Raw genomic sequence first — 27,257 nt, forward strand, 5'->3', positions numbered from 1 at the left:
ACAGAACTCGAGCACAGCAGCTATGGTCATTGGTCATAAAATTATTATTAAACAGACAATATTTATTTAGTTTTACCCACACATTTACTGTTTCTTTTACTCTTCATTCACTCTCACCCACTTTACTTCTAAGATCATTTTTCCTGAAGAATAACTCAGTATTTCTTTTAGTACCAATTGATTTGTTGTTGTCATTGTTATTCAGTTGCTAACTTGTGTACAACTCTTTGCAACCCCAAAGACTACAGCACACCAGGCTTCCCTGTCCTTCACTATCTCCTGGAGTTTGCTCAGACTCTTCATGTCCATTGAGTTGGTGATGCCATTTAATCATCTCATCCTCTGTAGTCCCCTTCTCCTCTTGCCCTCAATCTTTCCCAGCATCACGGTCTTTTCCAGTGAGTCGGCTCTTCACATCAGGTGGCCAAAGCATTGGAGCTTCAGCCTCAGCATCAGTCCTTCCAATGAGTATTCAGAGTTGATTTCCTTTAGGATTGACTGGTTTGACCGCCTTTCCGTCTAAGGGAATCTCAGGAGTCTTCGCCAGGTGCCCACTCTCACCACTACTATTCAACATAGTTTTGGAAGTTTTGGCCACAGCAATCAGAGCAGAAAAAGAAATAAAAGGAATTCAGTTTGGAAAAGAAGAAGTAAAACTCTCACTGTTTGCAGATGACATGATCCTCTACATAGAAAACCCTAAAGACTCCACCAGAAAATTACTAGAGCTAATCAATGAATATAGTAAAGTAGCAGGATATAAAATCAACACACAGAAATCCCTTGCATTCCTATACACTAACAATGAGAAAACAGAAAGAGAAATTAAGGAAACAATTCCACTCACCATCACAATGAAAAGAATAAAATACTTAGGAATATATCTACCTAAAGAAACAAAAGACTTATATATAGAAAACTACAAAACACTGGTGAAAGAAATCAAAGAGGACACAAATAGATGGAGAAATATACCATGTTCATGGATTGGAAGAATCAATATAGTGAAAATGAGTATACTACCCAAAGCAATCTATTGATTCAATGCAATCCCTATCAAGCTACCAATGGTATTTTTCAGAGAACTAGAACAAATAATTTCACAGTTTGTATGGAAATATGAAAAACCTCGAATAGCCAAAGCAATCTTGAGAAAGAAGAATGGAACTGGAGGAATCAACCTGCCTGACTTCAGGCTCTACTACAAAGCCACAGTCATCAAGACAGTATGGTACTGGCATAAGGACAGAAATATAGATCAATGGAACAAAATAGAAAGCCCAGAGATAAATCCACGCACCTATGGACACCTTATCTTTGACAAAGGAGGCAAGAATATACAATGGAGAAAAGACAATCTCTTTAACAAGTGGTGCTGGGAAAACTGGTCAACCAACTTGTAAAAGAATGAAACTAGAACACTTTCTAACACCATACACAAAAATAAACTCAAAATGGATTAAAGATCTAAACGTAAGACCAGAAACTATAAAACTCCTAGAGGAAAACATAGGCAAAACACTCTCTGACATAAACCACAGCAGGATCCTCTATGACCCACCTCCCAGAATATTGGAAATAAAAGCAAAAATAAACAAATGGGACCTAATTAAAATTAAAAGCTTCTGCACAACAAAGGGAACAATAAGCAAGGTGAAAAGATAGCCTTCAGAATGGGAGAAAATAAAGAATTAATCTCAAAAATATACAAGCAACTCCTGCAGCTCAATTCCAGAAAAATAAACAACCCAATCAAAAAGTTGGCCAAAGAACTAAACAGACATTTCTCCAAAGAAAACATACAGATGGCTAACAAACACATGAAAAGATGCTCAACATCACTCATGATCAGAGAAATGCAAATCAAAACCACAATGAGGTACCATTTCACACCAGTCAGAATGGCTGCTATCCAAAAGTCTACAAGTAATAAATGCTGGAGAGGGTGTGGAGAAAAGGGAACCCTCTTACACTGTTGGTAGGAATGCAAACTAGTACAGCCACTATGGAGAACAGTGTGGAGATTCCTCAAAAAACTGGAAATAGAACTGCCATATGACCCAGCAATCCTACTGCTGGGCATACAGACTGAGGAAACCAGAATTGAAAGAGACACGTGTACCCCAATGTTCATCGCAGCACTGTTTATAATAGCCAGGACATGGAAACAACCTAGATGTCCATCAGCAGACAAATGGCTAAGGAAGCTGCGGTACATATACACAATGGAATATTACTCAGCCATTAAAAAGAATACATTTGAATCAGTTCTAATGAGGTGGATGAAACTGGAGCCTATTATACAGAGTGAAGTAAGCCAGAAAGAAAAACACCAATAAAGTATACTAACGCATATATATGGTATTTAGTAAATCGGTAAAGATAACCCTGTATGCGAGACAGCAAAAGAGACACAGATGTATAGAACTGTATTTTGGACGCTATGGGAGAGAGCAAGGGCGGGATGATATGGGAGAATGGCATTGAAGCATGTAAATTATCATCTGTGAAGCGAATCGCCACTCCAGGTTCGATGCATGATACAGGGTGCTCGGGGCTGGTGCTCTGAGATGACCCAGAGGGATGGGTGGGGAAAGAGGTGGGAGGGGGGTTCTGGAAGGGGAACACATGTACACCCATGGCGGATTCATGTCAATGTATGGCAAAACCAATACAATATTGTAAAGTAAAAAATAGATAAATAAATTTAAATTAAAAAAAAAGAAACTTTCAATTAAAAAAAAAAAGTCTTCACCAGCATCACAATTAAAAGACATCAATTCTTCAGCACTCAGCCTTCTTTATGGCCCAACTCTAACATCCATACATGATTACTGAAAAATACCATAACTTTGACTATATGGACCTTTGTCAGCAAAGTGATGTCTTTGCTTTTTAACACAGTCTAGGTTTGTCATAGCTTTTCTTCCAAAGAGCAAATGTCTTTTCATTTCATGGTTACGGTCTCCGTCTGCAATGATTTAGGAGCTCAAGAAAATAAAATCTGTCACTGTTTCCACTTTTCCCCATCTATTTGCCATGAAGTGATGAGACTGGATGCCATAATCTTAGATTTTTGAATGTTGAGTTTTATGTCAGCTTTTTCACTCTTCTTTTTCACCTTCATCAAGAAGCTCTTTAGTTTCTCTTTGCTTTCTGCCATTAGAGTGGTATCATCTGCATATCTGAGGTTGTTGATATTTCTCCTGGCAGTCTTGATTCCAGCCAACTGGTGAGTGATGAATTCTCTCAAATTTTAGTCCAACTTCATTTCTGGAGTATATTTTCACTGGATATGGAATTCTAAATTGGTAGTAATTATTTTTCTCTATCACTTTAAAGGTGTCATTACAGTCTTCTAGATTCTTTCCCTTCTGTTGAAGGCAAAGGTTTTCTGCCAGTCTTATATTTGATGCTTTGAAGGTAATATATATTTTCTCTCTTACTGCTTTTAGGATTTTCTGTTTATTTCACTCTTCAACAATCTTACTACAATAGGCCTAGGTGTGCTGTCCTTTTATTTATCCTTGGGATTTGTAGAGCTTCATTAAGCTGTGACTTGCCGACTTTATTAATTTGGGAAAATTCTTGGCCAGTATCCCTTCAAATCTTGCTTTATGCCCATCCATATTCTCTCTCACTTTTCCTATGGAGACTCCAACTACATACATATTAGACCTTTTCGATGAGTCCTATATGGCTTTCACACTCCTGCCTGTATTTTCCAAACCCTTATCTCTGTTTCAAGCAGAAATTTTCTACTGATATTCCAATTCACTAATTTTTTTCTTCTGCTATGTCTAATAGGTTATTAAGTAATCTACTGAATTCTCAGTTATTATAAATTTACAGTTCTAAAACTAAGATCAAGACATCCAATCCCATCACTGCATGGCAAATTGAAGCGGAAAAAAAGGGAAGCAGTGACAGATTTTATTTTCTTGGGCTCCAAAATCACTGCAGATGGTAACTGCAGCCATGAAATTAAGACACTCCTTGGAAGGAAAGCTACGACAAACCTAGACACATATTAAAAAGCCAAGACATCACCTTGCCAACAAAGGTTCGACTAGTCAAAGCTATGGTTTTTGCAGTAGTCATGTACAGATGTGAGAGTTGGACCATAAAGAAGGCTGAGTGCTGAAGAATTGATGCCTTTGAATTTGGTGCTGGAGAAGACACTTGACAGTCCCTTGGACAGCAAGGAGATGAAACCAGTCAATCCTAAAGGAAATTAACCCTGAATATTCATTGAAAGGACTGATGCTGAAGCTGAAGCTCCAATACTCTGGCCACCTGATGCAAAGAGCCAGCTCACTGGAAAAGATCCTGATGCTGGGAAAGACTGAAGGCAAAAGGAGAAGGGGGAGGCAGAGGACGAGATGGTTAGATAGTATCACCAACTCAGTGGACATGAATTTGAGCAAACTCCAGGAGATAGTGGAAAACAGGAAAACCCAGTGTGCTGCAGTCCATGGCGTCACAAACAGTCAGACACAACTTAGTGACTGAACAACAACAACAGTTCTTTTATTTCCATTTGGTTCTCTTCTATAGATTTCAGTTCTCTGATGAAATTCTCCATCTTCTCATCTAGTTTTTTTGAACATATAAAACATATTAATTTTAAAGTCTGTATCCAATAAAACTAATTGCAGATAACCAGTGGGTCAGTTTCTACTGTCTGCTTTCTCTTGATTTTCAGTCATTTAGTCCATTTCTTGGCATGTCTGATAACTTTTTAATTAAATGTTGGACACTATAGATGAAAATTTGTAGAGGCTCTGCATGATATTTTCCTCCACAGAAGATTTAATTTTCTTCTGGTAAACAGATGGAATATACGTAGATTACCTATTGATCCAGCTGAGACTGGTCTATTCTCTGTCCATTCTTATTCCTAAGGTACAGCCTTCTGGGGTTTCAACTGAAAGCCTAGGGTATTTCTCAGGCCCCTTCTTCTTGGTTGTTCATCAAATCCAATTTTTGTCCCTAAGACCTTGTAAGACTGCCAAAATCTCTACTTAACTTTTTAAGGTCTTAGGGACTACTCATCCTACTGTGTCTTATCCTACATACACACTGCATAGAAGTCAGTAACTGCTATAAGGAGAAATTGTGACATAGAAGGTCAGACTCTTCTCAGAGTGCAGATGGTCTTTTTTCCAATCTCCTGGATCTAGGTCCCTCATGTCCTAACTGTTTTGGGTATTCACCATGCCTTCAAACAGTGGTTTTATTCTTCCAGCTTTTATAGTTATTCTTGGGAAGAGGCTAGTCCAGTACTAGCTACCCCTTGTTAACCAGAAGCAGATGTTCAGCTTTGTGCTTTTAACCCACTTGAATTTTACGCCTTTCATTTATTAAATATGTCTCTTTTCGCCCTCAAATAGTATCAGTTTCTTAATAACAGTAATGAATATGGTAGATCCATATTATAACAAGTATATTTTAAAAAAACACAAAACATATAGTTCCTGCCATCACATATTTTCAGATACTTATATGTAAATGTTTAATTACTGCATTAAAATTAGTCCTGAAGAAAAAAATAACTTTCATTTAACACAGCTGGTTGACCACAGGTATTTGTTTCTTCTCTTCCCAAATCCTACTACAATGACAGCAAAGGAATAAAAAAATGAAATTACTTACAAGGACAAATAAAGCATGAAAAGCAAGAAACTCCCCCCATTCCCATGATATATGGGAATAATTAAAAGAAAAAAGTTTACATCAAGTCTGTACCCAAATTGTGATTCTGTGACATTTCAAATTAAAATAAAATTGATTTCCATATAAAACAATCTAGTGTTTCATCCTCAGTTAATCACTCAAACTGCCAACTGCTTTATGTTAATAGCAAATTTTCACTTTCTCCATAACATAGCTATGACTTCAAATAGCTATGACTTCAAATTCAAGAAAAATAATGTGTAGATAATTTGTTACAGTAGCAATACCTTTCTGTTAATTTAGGGAAATGCAGGGAGAAAAAAAGTATATATCTGAAAACAACCCTTAATAATAAAACTAGACAATAAAGCAAAAGCAATCCACACCTATCAGACACATAGCTTCTGCACCCAGTGAAATTTTAGAATGATTCAAACATAAATTCCTATAAGTAGCAAGTTTTGATGAAAACAGTGTCGGAAGCATAACACTGAGATAAGACAGGTATTATGAAAATGTTTTCTGTATTCAAAACCTACAATTCTCAAAATGAAAGAAGGATTTACATGATCACTTGAGTAGGATAGCTATAAGTAATCCACTAGCAAGCATTGAATAAGTACTGAGACTGCAGTGGTAGGGTTCACTAAAATGAATGCAAAACACAGGGTACAATCTCATTGCAATTTAAACTAGTCATTTAAAATACATGAGTGAATATAGATACAATTTGGACATACATGCAGCACAGTTAATAGCTATCAGGTAGGAAGAGCTGGAAAGAAGAGAAGTAGGCTCTTCCATCTAGAAAAATCATAGGAAAAATTAGCTATAATATTCTAGTAGACAATTTTCTATAAAAGTACTGGAAAGACATTTATTCCTTTGGCAAAGCACAGAAAGCTGGATGAACTGTACTTCATACTTGGAGGAAAAAGAAGTTTCACGTCAGATGCATCTATTACTATAATCATGTATGCATTTCAAATCTATAATTCAGTCATTTTGTAGTTAAATATAACAGAATTAATTATTATAATGCAGTGGCTAATTGATTTATAATTTTTTCTACCTATTTTTTATTCCTTTTATCCAATCATCCTAAACCTTACAATTCTAGACATTTTTCTCTCCAGCTTAGTTATGTGTTGATATTCTTCATTTTTTTTAGAATACCTGCTAACTTTATGTCTTAACCCTTTAGGTTAATTGCCATAAAAAAAAGGACACAATAATGATCATTGTTAAACTATCTGCAAGTTAGATAGTTCAATTCAATTTACAAGCTTTTGTTAACAACAACAAAAAAACTTACTAAGCATACATATACACAGTGCAGACACGGAACTAGGTGCTGAGAAAAATGTAAGGACAAATAAGAGTCTTTTTTTTTTTTCAGTTTCATACAGGAGATAAGTGAAGAGCACAAACACAGTTTCCTCATTTGTAAAATGAAGATAATACTTACTTATCATGGTTGCTTAAAGAAAATAATATAATAACTTAGCACAGTGTCTAGCCTTTGATACACTTTTTAAATAAATAGGAGTAGGTACTGTTGCAACCATTACTCCATCTCTACTTTTACAATAATAGTTGCCCTAAAATCAAAATCCTTAGAGTAACATATTTTAGACTTAACATATTTAACGTATTTACATATCTACCCACATGGAAAAAAAGACACTTCAAATAACCTACTTATAAAATGGCAATCTAACATTAAGAAACTCAGAGGAAATTTTTCAAATGATAAGATGTTCTTCCAGAAATTATAAGTAAGGTATTAAATACTTGGAAAATAATAACATTAAGGCATTCTAAAAACATTCTGTCACAAACTTTTTTCTGCTCTGTGTGTGTGCATATTTGTGTGCTTAGTCACTCCATTGTGTCTGACTCTTTGCAACCCTAGGGACTATAGCCAGCTAGGCTCCCCTGTCCATGGGATTCTCCAGGCAAGAATACTGGAGTGGGTTGCCATTTCCTCCTCTAGGGGATCTTCTGACCCAGGGATCGAACGTGGGTCTCCTTCATCTCCTGCACTGGCAGGCAGATTCTTTTACCACTGAGCCAACCTGGGAAGCCCCGTTTTTCTGCTATACGTATAATTAATTTGTTTAATGAATACCTGAGAAGCAAGTATCAATCACTGACTGATCTTATCTCTGAAAAGTTGCTTTCTGACTGATTTATAGAACCATTTTATCTTTCAACTGCAAGAGTATATATCAGTCACATATTTTTATTAGTGAAAAGAGCCTTTTAGCATTTATCTGCCACCCAATAATCTTCTAAATAATCTTTATAATTATTGGGTGGCAGATAAAGAATTTTTCTGGAATTATTTGGAGGCAAATAGACAAGACAAAGAGACCTTGTGACTAGACAGTAAAGAGTATGCGTGCAATGCAGGAGACCCAGGTTCAATCTCCAGGTTGGGAAGATCCCGTGCAGAAGGAAATGGCAACCCACTCCAGTACTCTTGCCCAGAGAATCCCTTGGACAGAGAGCCTGGCAGGCTACAGTCCAGGGATCACAAAGAGTCAAACACAACTGAGAGACTTCCCTTTCACTTTCAGACAACATAAAAGTAGCAAAACACATGCACATGCTTTGACCCCACATTCTACTTCAAGGAAATTATTCTAGGAAAATGGTCATGGATGTGAAAATAAATAAGCTATAAGCATGTTGTATAATTTTCAGTAGTGAAAAACTAAAAACAACCTAAGTAACAGGGAATTTGTTAACTAAAGTATAATTCATACAATCAATCTTTATAATGATAAAATACAGCCACATAGAAATAAAAATATATAAAAATAATAGAATACCATGTACCTGTTGAAAAAATAAAAAAGTTCAGTACATATTAAAATAGAATGAAATACATTACCGCTAACTGGAGAAAAGTTATGTGCAGAAAAGTATGTGTGGCATGCAACCATTTTGTAAAACAGAGAATCAAGAATACCTATTTATAATTTCATCAAGCATACAACATCTCTGAAAGAATACACAAGGAACTGCCTATAGTAAAAATAACTGAATAGGGGCCTGTTAGAAGAGAGACTGGAGTAGGAAATGGCAACCCACTCCAGTGTTCTTACCTGAAGAATTCCATGGACAGAGAATCCTTGTGGCTTAAAGTCCATGGGGTCGCAAAGAATTGGACACGACTGAGTGAATAACCCTTAGAAGAGAGACACTTCCCTTGGGTACCTCTGAATTTTGAATCATGTGAATATATTTATTTTTATAAGTAAAACAATGCTGAAGAATTGATGCTTTTGAACTGTGGTGTTGGAGAAGACTCTTGAGAGTCCCTTGGACTGCAAGGCGATCAAACCAGTCAATCCTAAAGGAAGTTAGTCCTGATTATTTATTGGAAGGTCTGATGCTAAAGCTGAAGCTCCAATACTTTGGCTAACTGATGCAAAGAGCCAACTCATTAGAAAAGATCCTGATGCCAGGAAAGATTGAAGGCAGGAGGAGAAGGGGACGACAAAGGACGAGATGGTTGGATGGCATCACCAACTCAATGGACATGAGTTTGAGCAAGTTCTGGGAGATGGTGAAGGACAGGTAAGCCTGGCATGCTGCAGTCCATGGGGTCACAAACAGTCGGACACAACTGGGTGACTAAACAACAAAACAATGTCATAGAATATTAAATGACATGGCAAAGAATTCTGTTTTCATTTAGGCTGAGTGAGTAAGAGTCTTCTATTTAGGCTGAGTAAGGCACTCTGATAGACAGAGTGCCTGAAGAACTATGGATGGAGGTTCATGACATTGTATAGGAGGCAGTGATCAAGACCATCCCCAAGAAAAAGAAATGCAAAAAGGCAAAATGGTTGTCTGAGGAGGCTTTACAAATAGCTGAGCAAAGAAGAGAAGCAAAAGGCAAAGGAGAAAAGGAAAGATATACCCATTTGAATGCAGAGTTCCAAAGAATAGCAAGGAGAGATAAGAAAGCCTTCCTCAGGGATCAATGCAAAGAAATAGAGGAAAACAATAGAATGGGAAAGACTAGAGATCTCTTCAAGAAAATTAGAGATACCAAGGGAACATTTCATGCAAAAATGAGCAAAATAAAGAACAGAAATGGTATGGACCTAACAGAAGCCAGAAAATATTAAGAAGAGGTGGCAAGAATACACAGAAGAACTATACAAAAAAGATCTTCATGACCCAGAGACTGAATTCCAGTTGAGCTATTTCAAATCCTAAAGATGATATTGTGAAAGTGCTTCACTCAATATTCCAGCAAATTTGGAAAACTCAGCAGTGGCTACAGGACTGGAAAAGGTCTGTTTTCATTCCAATCCCAAAGAAAGGCAATGCCAAAGAATGCTCAAACTACCGTACAATTGCACTCATCTCACACGCTAGCAAGTAATGCTCAAAATTCTCCAAACCAGGCTTCAACAGTACGTGAACTGTGAACTTCCAGATGTTCAAGCTGGATTTACAAAAGCAGAGGAACCAGAGATCAAATTGCCAACATCCATCAGATCATCAAAAAAGCAAGAGAGTTCCAGAAAAACATCTATTTCTGCTTTATTGACTATGCCAAAGCCTTTGACTGTATGGACCACACCAAACTGGAAAATTCTTAAAGAGATGGGAATACTAGATCACCTTACCTGCCTCCTGAGAAATGTGTATACAGGTCAAGAAGCAACAGTTAGAACTGGACATGGAACAACAGACTGGTTCCAAATAGGAAAAGGAGTACGTCAAGGCTGTATACTGTCACCCTGCTTATTTAACTTATATGCAGAGTACATCATGAGAAACGCTGGGCTGGATGAAGCACAAGCTGGAATCAGGATTGCCGGGAGAAATATCAATAACCTCAGATATGCAGATGACACCACTCTCATGGCAGAAAGCGAAGGAAGAAGTAAACAGCCTCTTGATGAAAGTGAAAGAAGAGAGTGAAAAAGTTGGCTTAGAGCTCAACATTCAGAAAACTAAGATCATGGCATCCGGTCCCATCACCTCATGGCAAATAGATGGGGAAACAATGGAAACAGCAACAGACTATTTTCTTGGGCTCCAAAATCACTGCAGACGGTGACTCCCGCCATGAGATTAAAAGACATTTGCTCCTTGGAAGAAAAGCTATGACCAACCTTGACAACATTATAAAAAGCAGAGACATTACTTTGCCAACAAAGGTCCATCTTGTCAAAGCTATGGTTTTTCCAGTAGTCATGTATGGATGTGAGAGTTGCAGTATAAAGAAAACTTAGCGCCGAAGAATTGATGTTTTTGAACTGTGGTGTTGGAGAAGACTCTTGAGAGTCCCTTGGACCGCAAGGAGATCCAACAAGTCAATCCTAAAGGAAATCAGTCCTGAATATTCATTGGAAGGACTTATGTTGAAGGTGAAGGTCCAACACTTTGGCCAGCTGATGTGAAGAACTGACTCATTTGAAAAGACCCTGATGCTGGAAAAGATCGAAGGCAGGAGGAGAAGGGGACGACCGAGGATGAGATGGTTGGATGGCATCACCGACTAGATGGACATGAGTTTGAATAAGCTACAGGAGTTGGTGATGGACAGGGAAGCCTGGCGTGCTGCAGTCCATGTGGTCACAAAGAGTCGGACACGACTGAGTGACTGAACTGAACAACTGAAAATACATTAAGCAAAAACTGACAGAATTCAATGGAGAAGCAGACATTTCCATAGATATAATTATACATAATACAAAATACACATAGCTCAGAGTTCAACTGCTCACAAGAGACTGTACTGACCCATAGTCTGGCACAGCAGACATCTCAATTCCAGCTGGGACTCTGGGCAGGGAGCAGAGAACCGATCTTAGTAAATAGTCCAGTTCCTGCTCCCCAGATTAGTCTTTCCACTAGGCACCTACATTCTCATGGATGTTAAAAGTAACGTGTAAGGCTGATATCTTGTCCAAAATATCCTCTTTGACACAGAAGTTGAACTGCACAGAGAAAAGATACCTCAAATCTTGCCGACAATATGAGTTTTGTCTTCATTTTTGGTACCTAGTGATTTCCTCTTCCTGTGTTCAAACCTAGCTCTATATGTCCTTAATGTTTAAATATTTTATTCAACACTTCTAGAGTTTAGGAGTGAAAAGGGAGAATTCTTCTATCTGTGCAGTTAGTCTTCTTGACCTGTTCCAGATATAACTTTTGAAATTAGAAAATATCCAGGGTATTATCAAAAGATAAAAAAAAAGTAGGAGCAACAGTCAAAGAAAACTATCTCCATGTTCCAGTGAATTCTGAGAACAAAAGTAATATAAATTTGGCTTTAAGAATATTAATAAGAACTGAAAAAAGGATTTGAGGATTGCAAATCTGAACTTGTTCTTCAAAAAGAATCATTACCGTTACCCTCTCACAATTATATAGCACTTCACTCATCTCAAAAAATAGCTTACAATATCACAAAACTTTCAGTTTTAATAAATCTATATCTTTACTTAGAATAATTTGTCAAAAAACAAACTTTATTAAACCTACATTATATTTACATGAAATATGTTCATTCTGGTATTATTTAAAATTACCTTTATGCTTATTCAGAAGTTTGTAGCCTTCACAGTATCTGCCTGGTGAAATCATCATCTTGGCTGTGTCAAGGTAAGAGTATGTTGCAGCAAAATCGAATTCTTTTTTACCATCCCACCAACCTCTCTGCTTGGCATAGCTTCTCATGTCTGGGTGTTCCCGATCAATTTTGGTCATTATAGAAAGCTGATTAGAAATATTGCGAACTCCCTCTATTTTCAAAGAAGAGAGGAAGGGAGAAGAAAAGTCACATTTAATGTAATGTATCTATCTCTGTACATTATGATCCTTAATCACTATTTCAATGTAAATATAGGCTTCTAAATGTTGTACCATGTATATCTATTTATTACACAGTTAAATGCGTAAATAACTTTTTAAAATTAAACTTTTTATTTTGAGGTAACTATGGATTCACATGCAATTGTAAGAATTAAAGAACAAACTATGCACCTTTATACTGTCTCCCCAAATGGTAACATCTTGTATGATATCACAACCAAAATATTGATATACATACTGTCAAGAAGATATCACAATGATCACTTATGTTGCCCTTTCATAGCCACACCCACTTATCTCCCACACCCACCCTTTCATTAACCCCAGGCAACCATCTGTTATTCATTTCTATAATTGTCATTTCAAGAAAAATCATATAAATGGAATCATACAATATATAACCTTTAGGCTTTTTTTCCCCCTCAGTTTAATTCCCTAAAGATTATTCCAGGTTATTATATGTATCAACAGTTCATTCCTTTTTATTGCTGAGTAGTATTCCATGGTATAGGTATACTGCAGTTTATTTAAATATTCACAAGTTAAAGGACTGCTTGGTTGTTTCCAGTTTTTGCCTATCATGGGAAAAGCTGCTATACAAATTCATGTACAGGTTTTTGTGTGCATTTAAGTTTTATTTCTCAGGGATAAATGCACAAGATTGTGAGTGCTACACAGTGTAATAGTTGCATATTAAGATCCTTTTTTTAACTGCCAAACTGTTTTCCTGAGTGACCGTACATTCTTACTAGCTATGTATCAGTGACCCATTCTCCACATTCTCACTAGCATTTGGTAGTGTCATTTAAAAATTTTTAGCCATTCCAGTAAAATAGATAGCCAGTGGGAATTTGCTGTATGATGCTGGGAGCTCAAACCGGTGCTCTGTGGCAACCTAGAGGGGTGGGATAGAGTGGGAGATGGGAGGAAGTTTCAAGAGGGAGGTTCAAGACACATGTATGCCTATGACTGATTCATGCTGATGTGTGGCAGAAAACAACAATATTGTAAAGCAAATATCTTCCAATTAAAATAGATAAATTTAAAAATTTCTCAGCCATTCTGATAGAGGTATAATAATATCTCATTGTGATTTTAGTTTGCATTTCCCTAATGGGTAATGATGTTCAACATATCTGTATATCCCTGTAGGCAAAATGTCTCTTCATGTCTTCTTGTTCATTTTTCTAGTTGGATTGTCTTTTTACTGTTGAATTTTGACAGTTATTTATATATTTTAGATATTAGTCTTTTATATGAATTACTGTTTAAAAAAACAGCCATAAGTAACTTTAGAACAGAAATAGAAGGCTTCTAAAAATATCATGACACTTAAGTTATAACAAAATTTTCAATTAAAATACAAAACAGAAGAAACAATAAAAGCCTAAACAAATCATAATAAATGAAATAGACATGATAAATGAAAATTAATAACATTTTCAAACAGTTTAGAATGGCAGTCGGCCAAGTAGAAATCAGTTAAATTACTCTAATGAAGTCATACTTGGGATGGTCTCACTACAATAATAGACTTAAGTCATGATAGAATCAAAGTCAGAGAAGAAGAATTTTCCATCTAGTAAGATAATTCCCTACAGTTAAGCTATTTAGTTCTTGGGCTCATTTACTATTAGGAAGAGAAACAAGTTGGCAAAGTTAATCTGCAACTGAATAATCAGACTCAAGGAAGGTGTTCATTTTGGATGGCTCGGTGGGGCTAACTTTTTCAACAGAAAACACTTACTCATTTTTCTCTTGCATGTAGCATACTTGACAAAATAAAAAGTAATTAATGGTATGATCAGGCCAATTATCATAATAAGAAAAATAGTCTCAATTCAGTTTTATGTACTAAAAAACATGCATGCAAAATATAAAATAAAATGTCCATCAAAACAACTGTCAATGACCTGTTGCGAAAAATGGCATCCAAATCCTGCAAAGCTCAAAGCTACCTTCACGAAGATTTTCTAAACTTCTCCAGTTCACAATGACTTTTCCTTTCTTTAAATATTCATGGCATATATATGTATGTATTATTCATGTACTATTTAATATTTTCACATGTGTATCTGTAAAACTATGAGATCCAGAGGTAAGTACACAAAAAGTATGTGAACATGCCTTAGCACAAGACTATACTCAAGTGAAAGAATACTGAACAAAGAGTGAGGATGGAAATATTTAAATTCTAAGGCTAAAACAATAAATAAATAAAATTTTAAAACAATAAATTCTAAGTCTATCATTCACTGCCCTGAGTACATAATTTCATATCTCTGGATTTCCTCACTGGAAAATGAGTATCATTTTCACAAAGAAATCAAGAAAAAAAAGCAAAGCATTCTAAAACAATTGTTTTATTTACTCAATGACATTAAATGTTTACACTTTACTACTGTTACTACTAACATATTCTTTCTAACCACTAACTCACAATCACCAATCCCCAGTAACACTCCCTAGTCCTCACCTCCATATCCACACATGATGAAATTTTGGAGTTCAGTCCAAAGTTTAAAAGACAAAAAAATAATAAAGTAATGGTTTTATCTCATTAAAAGGTAAAAAAGTACTATAAAGCATACAAGAGTTACTTCACAGAAAATGTACACAGGTTATATGAAATTAATATCATATTTATGAAAAAGAGATAATAGAACCTTTCCCTCTTTTTCAAGAAAGCTCTTTATAGAGTTCTTTCACTGTATGTTCTTTCACATTTTTTCATTTCCCCTGCAGTTTTCCCCTTCATTGCACTGGAGTGTAAATCTTGAAAAACAACTAAATGAAATGTCTGCAATTAGGAGGTATTTTATTAAGTGTAAAACAAATTAAATCATGAAAAGCTGTCCATACCTTCTACTTTTTCTGCTGCCCAGTACTTTCCTGCAGTCTCCAGAATCCAGGCTTCATTTCTATCTGCTATCAGGAAACTGTTGTGATAGCTAAATACCATCCTGCCCTCTGAACAATTTCCACCCTGGCCATATTTTTCTAATAAATCAACAATGACATTGAGGGCTTTTTCAGCTGTATCACCTCTTTCAAGGCCAAGTCTAAAATAAAAATATTAAAGCTCTCAGATTAAAAGAAATTTCCATTATTTTTCTTAAATAATTTCATGCACATGAGATTTTGTATTTATGTTCAAAGAAAAAACTCTTCAAGTTAATAGATACAGTGAAATCCAACTTCTAACCTATTCCTTCTGAAGTTAGTTTGGGATGATGAAAACAAAGATCAGTGTTCAAATTCCAACTTGGTAATTTTTTTGCAAGTTGATTTATCTCTAAACCTCCAGATTTCTCATCTGTAAAATCAGGATAATAATAATAGCCCATAAGGTAACTGTGAGAATTAGTTATGGTCTAATAAAGTATGTTAAGTACTTCCAATGAATCATAATTTTCAATTCCTTCCCTTCTCCTAATTAATGACATTTGAGAGTCTTGAAATTGTATACCTGTATTCTGAAGAATTTTTAACACAAACTATAAAGTATCAAAGTTCAAAAAATGAAAAAAAAATAGGAAGATAAAACATGTTAAGAGTTACACCAAAATTTTAAACTTAGACAAGTTCTATAGTGCAAAAATGTAACAAAAAAATAACCTGACAAGGTCCATGCCCAGTAGTGCCTCTTCATCACAAACTTTTTCTCTTCCCCATACAGCTTCATTCCCAATGCAAACTCCATGTTCATTGGCTCCCATTTCTGCTCCCCATAACCAAGCTGGGCGACTAAGGACAACAGCATATGTTTCAGGAACTTGATCAATTTCTATGTAAGTACACTGTAAAGAAAGTCATAGCAACAACAATAAAACTGAAAAAGAAAAGTTATCAAGGCCTAGAATCTTAAAATCGATCAAAGACCTGACTATTATGAAAGAGATTATAACTAAATTGAAAATTTCAATTATAAAGGCATTACCCTTAAAAAATATTCAGAATTGTCCCTAAGAGCATTTATTCATTCAGATATGTGCTAAGCATCTCCTGTCTGCTAAGAGATACATTAGTTGAATCAGATACAGATCTTGCTTTCAAGAAACTAAGACTTGTACATTACTAAGACACAAGGAAATACAAAGTATAAGGACTATGAAGAAAAGTGAAGATGGGGCGCTAATAGAAGCTCAGGAGAAAGAGAGTTTCTAGTTGTGAAATCTTGAAACATATTGTAAAGGAAGATGTATGTAAGTTGAAATGTAAAGAAAGAGATCTCAAACTCAACATCCAGTGTTTGTTGATTAATGATATACATTCCATATGGCAGCCCTTTAATACAAGTGATTGCCATAGAAGCCCATGTCACATGTGGGATTCACCCATCAGGTATGTCTACAACTGTGAAAGGAACAAGAACTACTGGCTTACAGGATAGGTGAGGCAAATATGAAGAAATAAAACAGAAATGGATCCACGATGAGTAAATAGTCTCATTAAAAGAAAACATTGGCCTAGTACAATTAGCCCTCCATATCCACAGGTTCCAGATCCACACAGTCAACTAAACACTGATCAAAAATATTCAGCAAAAAAAATATTCCAAAAAGTTCCAAAAAGCAAAATAAATTTGCCACTTGCTGGAAACTATTTACATAGCATTTATGGACTTCCCTGGTGGCTCAGATGGTAAAGCATCTGCCTACAATGCAGGAGACCCAGGTTTGATCCCTGGGTTGGGAAGATCCTCTGGAGAAGGAAATGGCAACCCACTCCAGTACTCCTGCTTGGAAAATCTCATGGACAGAGGAGCATGGTAGGCTACAGTTCATGGGGTTGCAAAGAGTCGGAGATGACTGAGTGACTTCACTTCACTATATTGTATTTACAACTATTTACATGCCATACATATGGTACCACCTAGAGATAATTTAAAGTTTATGAGAGGATGTGCATAGGTTATATGCACGTATATGTCATTTTATATAAGGGACTTGAGCATCAAATGATTTTGATATCCTACAGGGTCCTGGAACCAATCCCCCAAGGATGTGGAGGAACAACTGATACATAAAACATCTAATGTTTCATATATTATGGTACTAGAATATCAGTAAAAATGGAATCTAAAAATAATTTAGCAAAAAAAGCATACTGTGAAATCTTCCCTTTAAATTTCATGCTAAATGGATTTTTTAAATAAAAAATTTTAAAGGATCCTTTAATTGACATGTATACTATCAAAAGACTAGTGCATAGTATTGACAGTTATCCTGGATCAAAAAACCTCTTCTGATGATAAAATTGCTATTTCCAGAGCCTGGAATGACTGTTCCTATTCTACACCAATCAGAATCCTTTTTGCCCATCAAATTCCAGCTGAAACCCCAACTTCTGGTGAAGCCTTCTTTGATTCCTAGTCTGAATTAATTGCTTCTTCCCTACTGCTGTCACAATTTGCTGCTCTTAAATTTGGTGTTGAAACTTCATCCTTCTTTACAAGGGGGTTAGTTACATACACATCTTATTCCTCTACTAGACTCTAAGCTCCTGGAAGACAAAACTAGTCTTTTTTTTTTTAATGATAGAAACTAAATGTTACAATTTGTTCCATCTTCATGATCATAGGCATTACAGGGCAGGGTGGGTAAACAAGGCAAATAAAGTAAAATATTTTCTCCCTTCATTTAACCAGATGCGGCATGCTGGCATTTTTATGATAGGTTGACATTAATAACTAATTGACTTAAGTTGAAAGCTGGCAACAACAAATCTTTGCAATTTAGGATCTTCCTCCATAGCCATTCCAAGGATATTAATTCCATGAGCTCTAAAATGGTGTTTACCACAGCATTCTTGAAGCTTTCAGATATTTTATTATTATTTTTTTGGCTGAGCTGGGTCTTTGTTGATGTACCCATGCTTTCTCGAGTTGTGGCCAGCAGGAGCTACTCTAGTTGTGGTGTGCAGGCTTCTCATTGAGGTGGGTTCTCTTGCTGCAGTGTTTAATAGTTGTGGCACAAGGGTATAGCTGACCTGCAGCAGGTGGAATCTTCCTGGGCCCAGGGATTGAATCCATGTTCCCTGCATTGGCAGGTGGATTCTTAATAACTGGACCACCAAGGAAGTCCACACTTTCACATCTTAATATGAGATCTCACACCTCTTGTTAAGAGTGGCTGTTGTTTAGTTTCTAAGTCCTGTCTGACTCTTTTGCAACCCCATAGACTATAGCCCACCAGTCTTCTCTGTCCATGGGATTTTCCAGGCAAGATACTGGAGTGGGTTACCATCTCCCTCTTCAGGGGATCTTCCCGACCCAGGAAATTCAGCCCCTGTTTCCTATTTGGCAGGTGGATTCTCTACCACCCAGCAACCTGGGAAGCCTGTTGTTAAGGTAGGGAACTGTTAAAAGCAAGACAGAACCAGTCTTGACAGCAAGCTTTAAATCTCTTTCCCCTATTCGACATGCTTGCATATGGTAAGCATTCAAATATTTGCTCAAAGAACTAACAATAATTATTTCAGCTTTCTCCAAATCACTAAAATAAAAGACTAGAATTCTAGTTCTGATTCAAATTATTTATGAAATTTAAATTCTTTAATTTTTTTAATTTCTATAGCCTCTGCCAGATAGCTAGCTAGTAATTTTTAAACACTGTTTTTGACATTTTTAAAGAAAAATATTGTTAACAAAACATGCATTTCACCTACCTTAAGATGTTCCTTCAGGCTGTCATGAACTGCAGCAGGAAAATAAACTACTTCCTGTACTTCATCACAGGGTCTATCTGAATTTTTTCCAAAAATAATCCTGTTATCAATTGTTGCTGGAGGTAATGCCACGAAAGTGTCACAGGAACAAGGTTCCATTTTTTTAAAAACTAAAAATCATATGGAAGTTTGAAAATAACAAGAGAAAAATATTTTTATTTAGTACATGCAAAACAGAGTTTACTTGATGACTAGGGGCTATTACTGCCATATCTAACAAAGAATGTTCACCAAAGTTTTAAATTTCATATACTGTACTACAGAAATCAGTAAAAAAATAACGGGCATGAATCTAGTACTACAAGAATAAGTAAGAAAATAGGAATAACAAGTACCTTCTTCTAGTCTATAGCTCAGATTTACCCTCCAAACTCTTTCTCTTCTAAAGTCTTCCCTGAATCTCCTTTCACTATTTCCATATTTGGAAACACCTGCACCTATACTATAAAGACTATATTTGTGTACATATCTAACAAAGGATGTTCATTCAGTTCAGTTCAGTTCAGTTGCTCAGTTGTGTCCGATTCTTCGCGACCCCATGGACCACAGCACGCCAGACCTCCCTGTCCATCACCAACTCCCTGAGTTTACTCAAACTCATGTCCATTGAGTCAGTGATGCCATCCAACGATCTCATCCTCTGTCGTCCTCTTCTCCTCCCGCCCTCAATCTTTCCCAGTATCAGGGTCTTTTCCAATGAGTCAGTTCTTCACATCAGGTGGCCAAAGTATTGGAGTTTCAGCTTCAACATCAGTCCTTCCAATAAACACTCAGGACTGATTTCCTTTAGGATGGACTGGTTGGATCTCCTTGCAGTCCAAGGGACTCTCAAGAGTCTTCTCCAACACCACAGTTCAAAAGCATCAATTCTTCAGCGCTCAGCTTTCTTTATAGTCCAACTCTCACATCCATACATGACTACTGGGAAAACCATTGCCTTGAAGAGACGGACCTTTGTTGGCAAAGTAATGTCTCTGCTTTTTAATACGCTGTCTAGGTTGGTCATAACTTTCCTTCCAAGGAGTAAGTGTCTTTTAATTTCATGGCTGCAGTCACCATCTGCAGTGATTTTGGAGCCCAAGAAAATAAAGTCTGTCACTGTTTCCATTGTTTCCCCATCTATTTGCCATGAAGTGGTGGGACCAGACACCATGATCTCAATTTTCTGAATGTTGAGCTTTAAGCCAACTTTTTCGCTCTCCTCTTTCACTTTCATCAAGAGGCTCTTTAGTTCTTCTTCACTTTCTGCCATAAGGGTGGTGTTCATTAAAACACTTTAATTTTGAAACAGACTCACTAAATCAGACAAAAGCAAAAACATGCCAAAAAATTGCAAATTGTTATTTCCCATTGTTGAATTGTTATATTCACATTCAACTTGCAAGTCCTGATTGTATAATTTAATATCAAGATCATATCTTCATTTGTAATTTGGAAAAATCTTAAATCCTCAATTTTAGTAGAGCTTATTGGCTCAGTGGTAAAGAATCCACTTGCCAAGCAGGAGATGCCTGCTGAGCAGGAGACGGGGGTTTGATCTCTGGGTCAGGAAGATCCCCTAGAGGAGGAAATGGCAACCCACTCCAGTATTCTTGCCTGGGAAATCCCAGGGACAGAGCAGCCTGGTGGGCTACAGTCCATGGGGTGCAAAGAGTCAGAAACCTAGCAACTAAATATCAACAGCAACAAAATTTCCTTCTAGAATGGCAAATTGTTTTCAGTTTCTTTCTTTCCTTTGTCTTATACTACCCAAATCTTAGAATGGCTTTACATGAACAGATTTAAATGTAATCAATATTTCACTGAAAAGAAAACAAAATGACTCAAGTAAGAAAGAAACAAATTAAGCCTGAAATGCCTAAGGGTTTTTCTCTTTTTCTCAGTGATGGAGAAAGGTCACCAATGCTTCTGTTCCTTTCTGTGTGATTTTCCTTCCTTAAAAACTTTATTTTTTAATTTATTATTTTTGGCCATACTGGGTCTTCCTTGCTGTGTGCAGGCTTTCTCTAGTTGTGGGGAGCCAGGGCTACTCTTGCTTGCAGAGCACAGGTTCTAGGAGCTTGGGCTTGAGTAGTGGTGCACTGCAGGCTCAGATGCTCCAAAGTACGGGGGAATCTTCCTGTACTAGGGACAGAAGTAGTGTCCCCTACATTGGCAGGCGGATTCTTAACCAATGGACCACCAGGGAAGTCCTTCGTGTGATTTTCAACTCATGTCCTAAATCGCCTTCTGTATGTGTTCCAAAGTTAGTTCCACCACTGCCTAACTTTGGCAGGCTATTTATCTAAGCTTCCTGCCTCATCTGTAAATCTCTCAAAGGGCTGTTTTGAGAATTTAATAAGACAATGTGTAAAACGTTTTGCACAATGCATAGAACATATCAGACACTTATATAAACGCTGTTATTGTTATTATTTGTCAGAAAAGTATATTTCTCACAAAAAGCTTACTCCTGACATCACACGCCACCTCATCCTGGGAAAGGACTTGGTTGAACGATCACCTACAGCAGCAGCAGCCACGTACCCTCAATACCCTGGAATCTCAAGAGCCATCAAGGTGCACTAGGTGATCTGACCTAACCGGGGTAATAAGCTAAGAAAACAGGTCACCTGATTAGGAAGACATCTAACCCATTTAGGAGAGGCAGTCTTGAGAGGCTTAGCACATAGTCATCATTTAACAAATGTTTACAGACATCTTTCTGCACCAGGCGCCGTACAGTTGGTAACAAACTAGAGTCCTCGCTCTTGTGGAGTTGACATTTTATATTCTTTTTATGCTTTAGTTCACCAAGAGCTTTCATCGTTTCATCCTCACAAACTTGCTACAGTTAGAGAAAGAATTACTACAGACGAGAAAAATCAGTGCAGGCAAGTTTCTGTAACTCGAAACAGCGTTCACAGAATAAACTGCTCGGACTTCAAGAACCTCTTGCAAAAGAGCCGCCGCCCAGCACACAGCACCCAAGACGGCTGCAGACCGCGCAGCTTTGGCCCGCGCTTCTCCCAGGAGCCCCTCCCAGGAGCCCCTCCCAGGAGCCCCTCCTAGGAGCCTCGCAGTCCCACCCCACCGCAGTTCCGGGCTTCCTACTTGCTACAACTCCTAGGCTTGCTCGCCCCTCCCTCCCTGCACGCCCCTCCCTCCCTGCACGCCCCTCACCTGGCCTCCGAGCTACCCAAGTGAAAGGGGAAAGGAGTGAGAAGAGGCGGCAGAGGAGCAGTTGCCGGAAATCGTCCTCTTTGACCCCGGAAGTTCCCACTGCTACTGGAGGCGCAGTTCCGGTTAGGCGGCAGAGTTTGTTTACGTTGCTCTCAGATCTAGGGGTTGCATACCCCAGCTCAGCCTCCAAAATGGGGAAATCCTTCGCCAATTTCATGTGCAAGAAGGACTTTCATCCTGCTTCCAAATCCAACATCAAAAAAGTGAGTACGGTGAGCAGGCCCTTGGCGCCTGGGTTCCTAGGACTTCCTGGAGGTCGGAGTGGTGGTGTATCTGGGATCCCTGGGACAGACGCCTTTTCTCCATGCCTAAAGCCCTGGCATTCTTGTCCCTCGCCGCTGGCCCTCGAGGTTTATTTTACCTCAGCCAGGGAAAAGGCGGCTCCGTCTGCTCTTTCGGCTCTGTCAGCCAGAACGTCGAGATAGGAAGATTGGTAACAGGGTTCCTCATTACTTCCCTCAGCAGATTCTACTGTTGTCCTTTCGAATCTCAGAGATCACGGCTTCTGAGCTTGCTATCCCATACAAATGAAAGACTCTCTCTAGATAGATCTGAAAAAGAAAGGAAAGTCACACCTTGCTTCCTCTTTTTATCCCACCTTATCTTGTAGCGTCTGGTGACCTCTGAGCTGTGGCTTTTTGAATGACCACTTACAAGTCTATTAGATCCAGTACTTAAAAAGTATGCTGAATATTACAGCAGTGGAAAGCAAAATTGTGAAGTAGGAAGAGTCTGAGCATTGAAACCTGACCTTTATTCTGTTATTCCAGCACAGTCACTTTTAGCCTTGAGACCTTGCGTAAAATATTTAATATCCCTCATCTTGAGTCTCCTAATCTGTAAATTAAGAATGATCCATATCAGTTGCCTTGACTTGAAATTGTTATGAGGACTAAATAAGATGGTGTAGATAAAGACTTTCAACACCACCTTGTTCTCTGCCTACTACATAGAGGGAGTGCGCAATAAAGTGTTAATTGCACCCCCACACACTGTTATCCTTAGCCTATTCCTAAAACACAGGTGGTAACCAGAGTTTCATACTGCTTATTCTATATGCTTTCTCAAACAGTCACAGCCAACTTCAAAATTTTAATGACCCCTTTTTTTACTCCTGACTCTCAACTCTACACTGCCAGATCTTAGGCCCTAACTGAAGGCACCTGAACACAACTATATACTAGACAATTTCATCTTGATATCCTACAGGCATCTCAAACTCAACATATTTGAAATAGAACTTATCTTTTATTCTAAATCTGCTCTTGTATTTATACCTCCTATTCTCATATCAGTAGGAAATGCAGATAGTAACACAACCCTCATCCAGTCACCCAGGCCAGAAATAAGATTCATCTTTTTCCATCACTGCTTTATCTAGTCGGCTAATAAATTCTATTGCTGTTACTTCTTAAGTATCTCTTGAATCCATCTCTCCTCCTTGTCACTACTGTCTGCATCTTAGCTTAGACCCTTATCATCTTTCATCTAAATTGTTATTATTTCCTAACTGGTTTTTCTGTTGCCAGTCTTGACCCCTCTCAAATCCATTCTCTACCGATCAGAATGATTATTTTTTTTATTTAGCAGTTTTACCATACCATACAATCACTCATATAAAGTGTAAAATTCAATATTTTTTAGTGTATTTATGAATTTTGTCATCACCAAAACAGTTCTAAAACATTTTCATCACCCTCCCCAAAACCCGTATCTACTAACAGTCACTCCCCATTTGTCCTTAATCCTCCCCTCTCCTCAGCCTTAGCCAACAACTAATCTGCTTTCTATTTCTGTGAATTGGCCTATTCTGGATATTTCTTATAAACTGAAGCATGCAATGTGGGTTTTTTCTGTGACTGGCTTCTTTCACTTAGCATAATGTTTTCAGAGTTCATGCTGTATAATGTATCAGTATTACATTCCTTTTTATTGCTGAATAATTCCATGGTATAGATATGGCACATTTTATTTATCCATTCATTATTTGATGAGTATTTGGGTTGCTTCCATAGAGTAGTCATTTTAAAGCACAACTTTGATTTCTTCCAGCTCCTTATTAAAATACTCCAGAATTAAGTCCAGATAACCAGGCTCCAGTTTATTTTTCCTTCTTCATCCCTTACTGCTATTCTCCCATCTTAGATTTTAATTTTTATTTATTTTTTAAATTTTGGCCCCACAGCATGCAGGATCTTAGTTCCCTGACCAGGGATCGCACCCATGCCCTCAGCAGTGGAAACACAGAGTCTTAACCACTAGCCTAGCAGGGAAGTCTCCAGCCTTAGACTTTATGCTCCAGTAAAATCAAACTACTCAATTCCTGTTTTATACCTTTGTATCTTTATTTGAGTTGTTCCCTCTGCCAGTGATATCTTACACTATTTTTCCCTTGGCAAAATTTTAATATGTTTCAAAATCCTGTTTAACACATTGAAGCTACTTGTATAACAGGGTTACTTATTGCAGCTGCCTTTGTAATAACAGAAGATTGGAAATTTCTTAATATCCACCAGTACAGCAGGAGATTGGTTAAATAAATGATGGTGTAGCTCCACAAAGAAATGATACTCTTCAGCACCCTACCCTCCTGGAAAATGAAGCACTTTGTTTACTGACCTGGTAAATGATCATGGTAATGATCTCCATGGTATATAATTTTATTTTATACATTTTCTCTGTTTATGTATGCTGTATTATATGTGCACACACACATATATATATATATATATATGTATGCATGCTGTATATGTTCAGTTCAGTTCAGTCGCTCAGTCGTGTCCAACTCTTTGCGACCCCATGAATAGCAGCACACCAGGCCTCCCTGTCCATCACCAACTCCCGGAGTTTACCCAAACTCATGTCCATCGAGTCAGTGATGCCATCCAACCATCTCATCCTCTGTCGTCCCCTTCTCCTCCCGCCCCCAGTCCTACCCAGCATTAGGGTCTTTTCCAATGAGTCAACTCTTCGCAGGAGGTGGCCAAAGTATTGGAGTTTCAGCTTCAACATCAGTCCTTCCAATGAACACCCAGGATTGATCTCCTTTAGGATGGATTGATTGGATCTCCTTGCAGTCCAAGGGACTCTCAAGAGTCTTCTCCAACACCACGGTTCAAAAGCATCAATTCTGCAGCGCTCAGCTTTCTTCACCGTCCAACTCTCACATCCATACATGACCACTGGAAAAACCATAGCCTTGACTAGACGGACTTTTGTTGGCAAAGTAATGTCTCTGCTTTTAAACATGCTATCTAGGTTGGCCATAACCTTCCTTCCAAGGAGTAAGCGTCTTTTAATTTCATGGCTGCAGTCACCATCAGCAGTGATTTTGGAGCCCAAAAAAATAAAGTCTGACACTGTTTCCACTGTTTCCCCATCTACCTGCCATGAAGTGATGGAACCAGATGCCATGATCTTAGTTTTCTGAACGTTGAGCTTTAAGCCAACTTTTTCACTCTCCTGTTTCACTTTCATCAAAGGCTCTTTAGTTCTTCTTCACTTTCTGCCATAAGGGTGGTGTCATCCGCATATCTGAGGTTATTGATATTTCTCCCGGCAATCTTGATTCCAGCTTGTGTTTCTTCCAGCCCAGCGTTTCTCATAATGTACTCTGCATATAAGTTAAATAAGCAGGGTGACAATATACAGCCTTGATGTACTCCTTTTCCTATTTGGAACCAGTCTGTTGTTCCATGTCCAGTTCTAACTGTTGCTTCCTGACCTGCATACAGGTTTCTCAAGAGACAGGTCAGATGGTCTGGTATTCCCATCTCTTTCAGAATTTTCCAAGGAGTAAGCATTTTATTTTCATAGCTGCAATCACCATCTGTATATGTTACTGTTCATGAAAAGAGGGACCAAAAATGCATGTGTATGTGTTTGTTTATATTATGTTATGTATATTAGTTGTGTGTCCATGTGAACATCCTTAGAAGGATACACAAGACAGGAATAATATTGGCTACATGTGAGTATAGTTCATGGGGTTCTCAAGGCAAGAATGCTGAAGTGATTTGCCATTCCCTTCTCCAGTGGACCACATTTTGTCAGAATGTGAGTATAGTTATGTCATTTAAAAAATAAAGAACTTCTAAAAACCAAAACTTGGCTATAAAGTATTCTATTATATCAGCCTTCTTCTCTGCCCCCTAGAGTTAATCACTGTTTTGTTCTATTTCTTTACGTTAAATGTATTCTGTTATCCATTTTTATTGTTACTATTTTTTCCCAGATGAGGATTTATTGGCGTAAATGCAACCATATAAAAACATAAACTATGAAAAACACAATCATGATGTGCCCCTTTCCTGTGCTGCCCAGACCCAAACATTGTTACTATTTACTTACACAGTTCATATCTTTTTTATTATAAAATATCTTAAACATACAGAAAGGTTAGTATGGTTTTCTATTAGCAGATTCTGAGCATTTTGTAGGCGAGAATATATTTCACTACTTTTTATTTTAATCCATCATAAATATTCATGTATTTTAGCTCTTGAGCAAATGAGACTTGTAAAATAACTTTGTAAATCTAAAGCTTTAAATAAATGGTAGTTATTGTTAGAAGTAGTATCTTAATCATTAGGAGGTTATTATTAATGTATTATTTGATCAGGCAGTGACATCTTGCATTTCTCTATTTCAACTGTGTGCATTTTGAGCTATAGTGAAAATTCCAAAAATGCCTTTTACTGCCTATCCCGAGTGTAGACTTTTCCTCTACTGTAACATTACATTGGTAATGTTATATTGGTTATGACATATATATTATGTTA

The 27,257-nt window shown here is 37.4% G+C and overlaps 2 protein-coding genes and 1 non-coding gene across 7 annotated transcripts in view; 2 read left to right on the forward strand and 1 right to left on the reverse strand.

Annotated features, from left to right (window-relative positions):
- The window catches only part of SCRN3 (secernin 3), a 37,787-nt gene extending 15,292 nt beyond the window's left edge, over positions 1 to 22,495 (reverse strand). For 2 of the 4 annotated variants that reach the window (XM_081584606.1, XM_081584605.1), the window contains exons 1-5: positions 22,417 to 22,495; positions 19,195 to 19,364; positions 16,144 to 16,325; positions 15,388 to 15,587; positions 12,243 to 12,455 (exon numbers count right to left, since the gene is read on the reverse strand). In XM_081584606.1, the coding sequence (XP_081440732.1) occupies positions 12,243 to 12,455; positions 15,388 to 15,587; positions 16,144 to 16,325; positions 19,195 to 19,353 (754 nt within the window). In that variant the 5' untranslated portion in view covers positions 19,354 to 19,364; positions 22,417 to 22,495. The remainder of the gene's footprint in view (positions 1 to 12,242; positions 12,456 to 15,387; positions 15,588 to 16,143; positions 16,326 to 19,194; positions 19,365 to 22,416) is intronic. The other 2 variants (XM_081584608.1, XM_081584607.1) reach the window with 2 other exon arrangements.
- TRNAC-ACA (transfer RNA cysteine (anticodon ACA)) lies at positions 17,152 to 17,223 on the forward strand. The gene has a single exon. It is a non-coding gene; the product is annotated as a tRNA-Cys (tRNA).
- Positions 22,496 to 22,519: 24 nt separating the features above from the next.
- Positions 22,520 to 27,257, forward strand: part of CIRSR (corepressor of RBPJ and splicing regulator) — a 39,108-nt gene continuing 34,370 nt past the window's right edge. For both annotated transcript variants that reach the window (XM_081584609.1, XM_081584610.1), the window contains exon 1: positions 22,520 to 22,679. In XM_081584609.1, the coding sequence (XP_081440735.1) occupies positions 22,608 to 22,679 (72 nt within the window). In that variant the 5' untranslated portion in view covers positions 22,520 to 22,607. The remainder of the gene's footprint in view (positions 22,680 to 27,257) is intronic.

The sequence above is a fragment of the Giraffa tippelskirchi genome, chromosome 3 (genome assembly GCF_054371585.1).
Source record: "Giraffa tippelskirchi isolate mGirTip1 chromosome 3, T2T-mGirTip1v1.2.pri, whole genome shotgun sequence".
Lineage (NCBI taxonomy): Eukaryota > Metazoa > Chordata > Mammalia > Artiodactyla > Giraffidae > Giraffa > Giraffa tippelskirchi.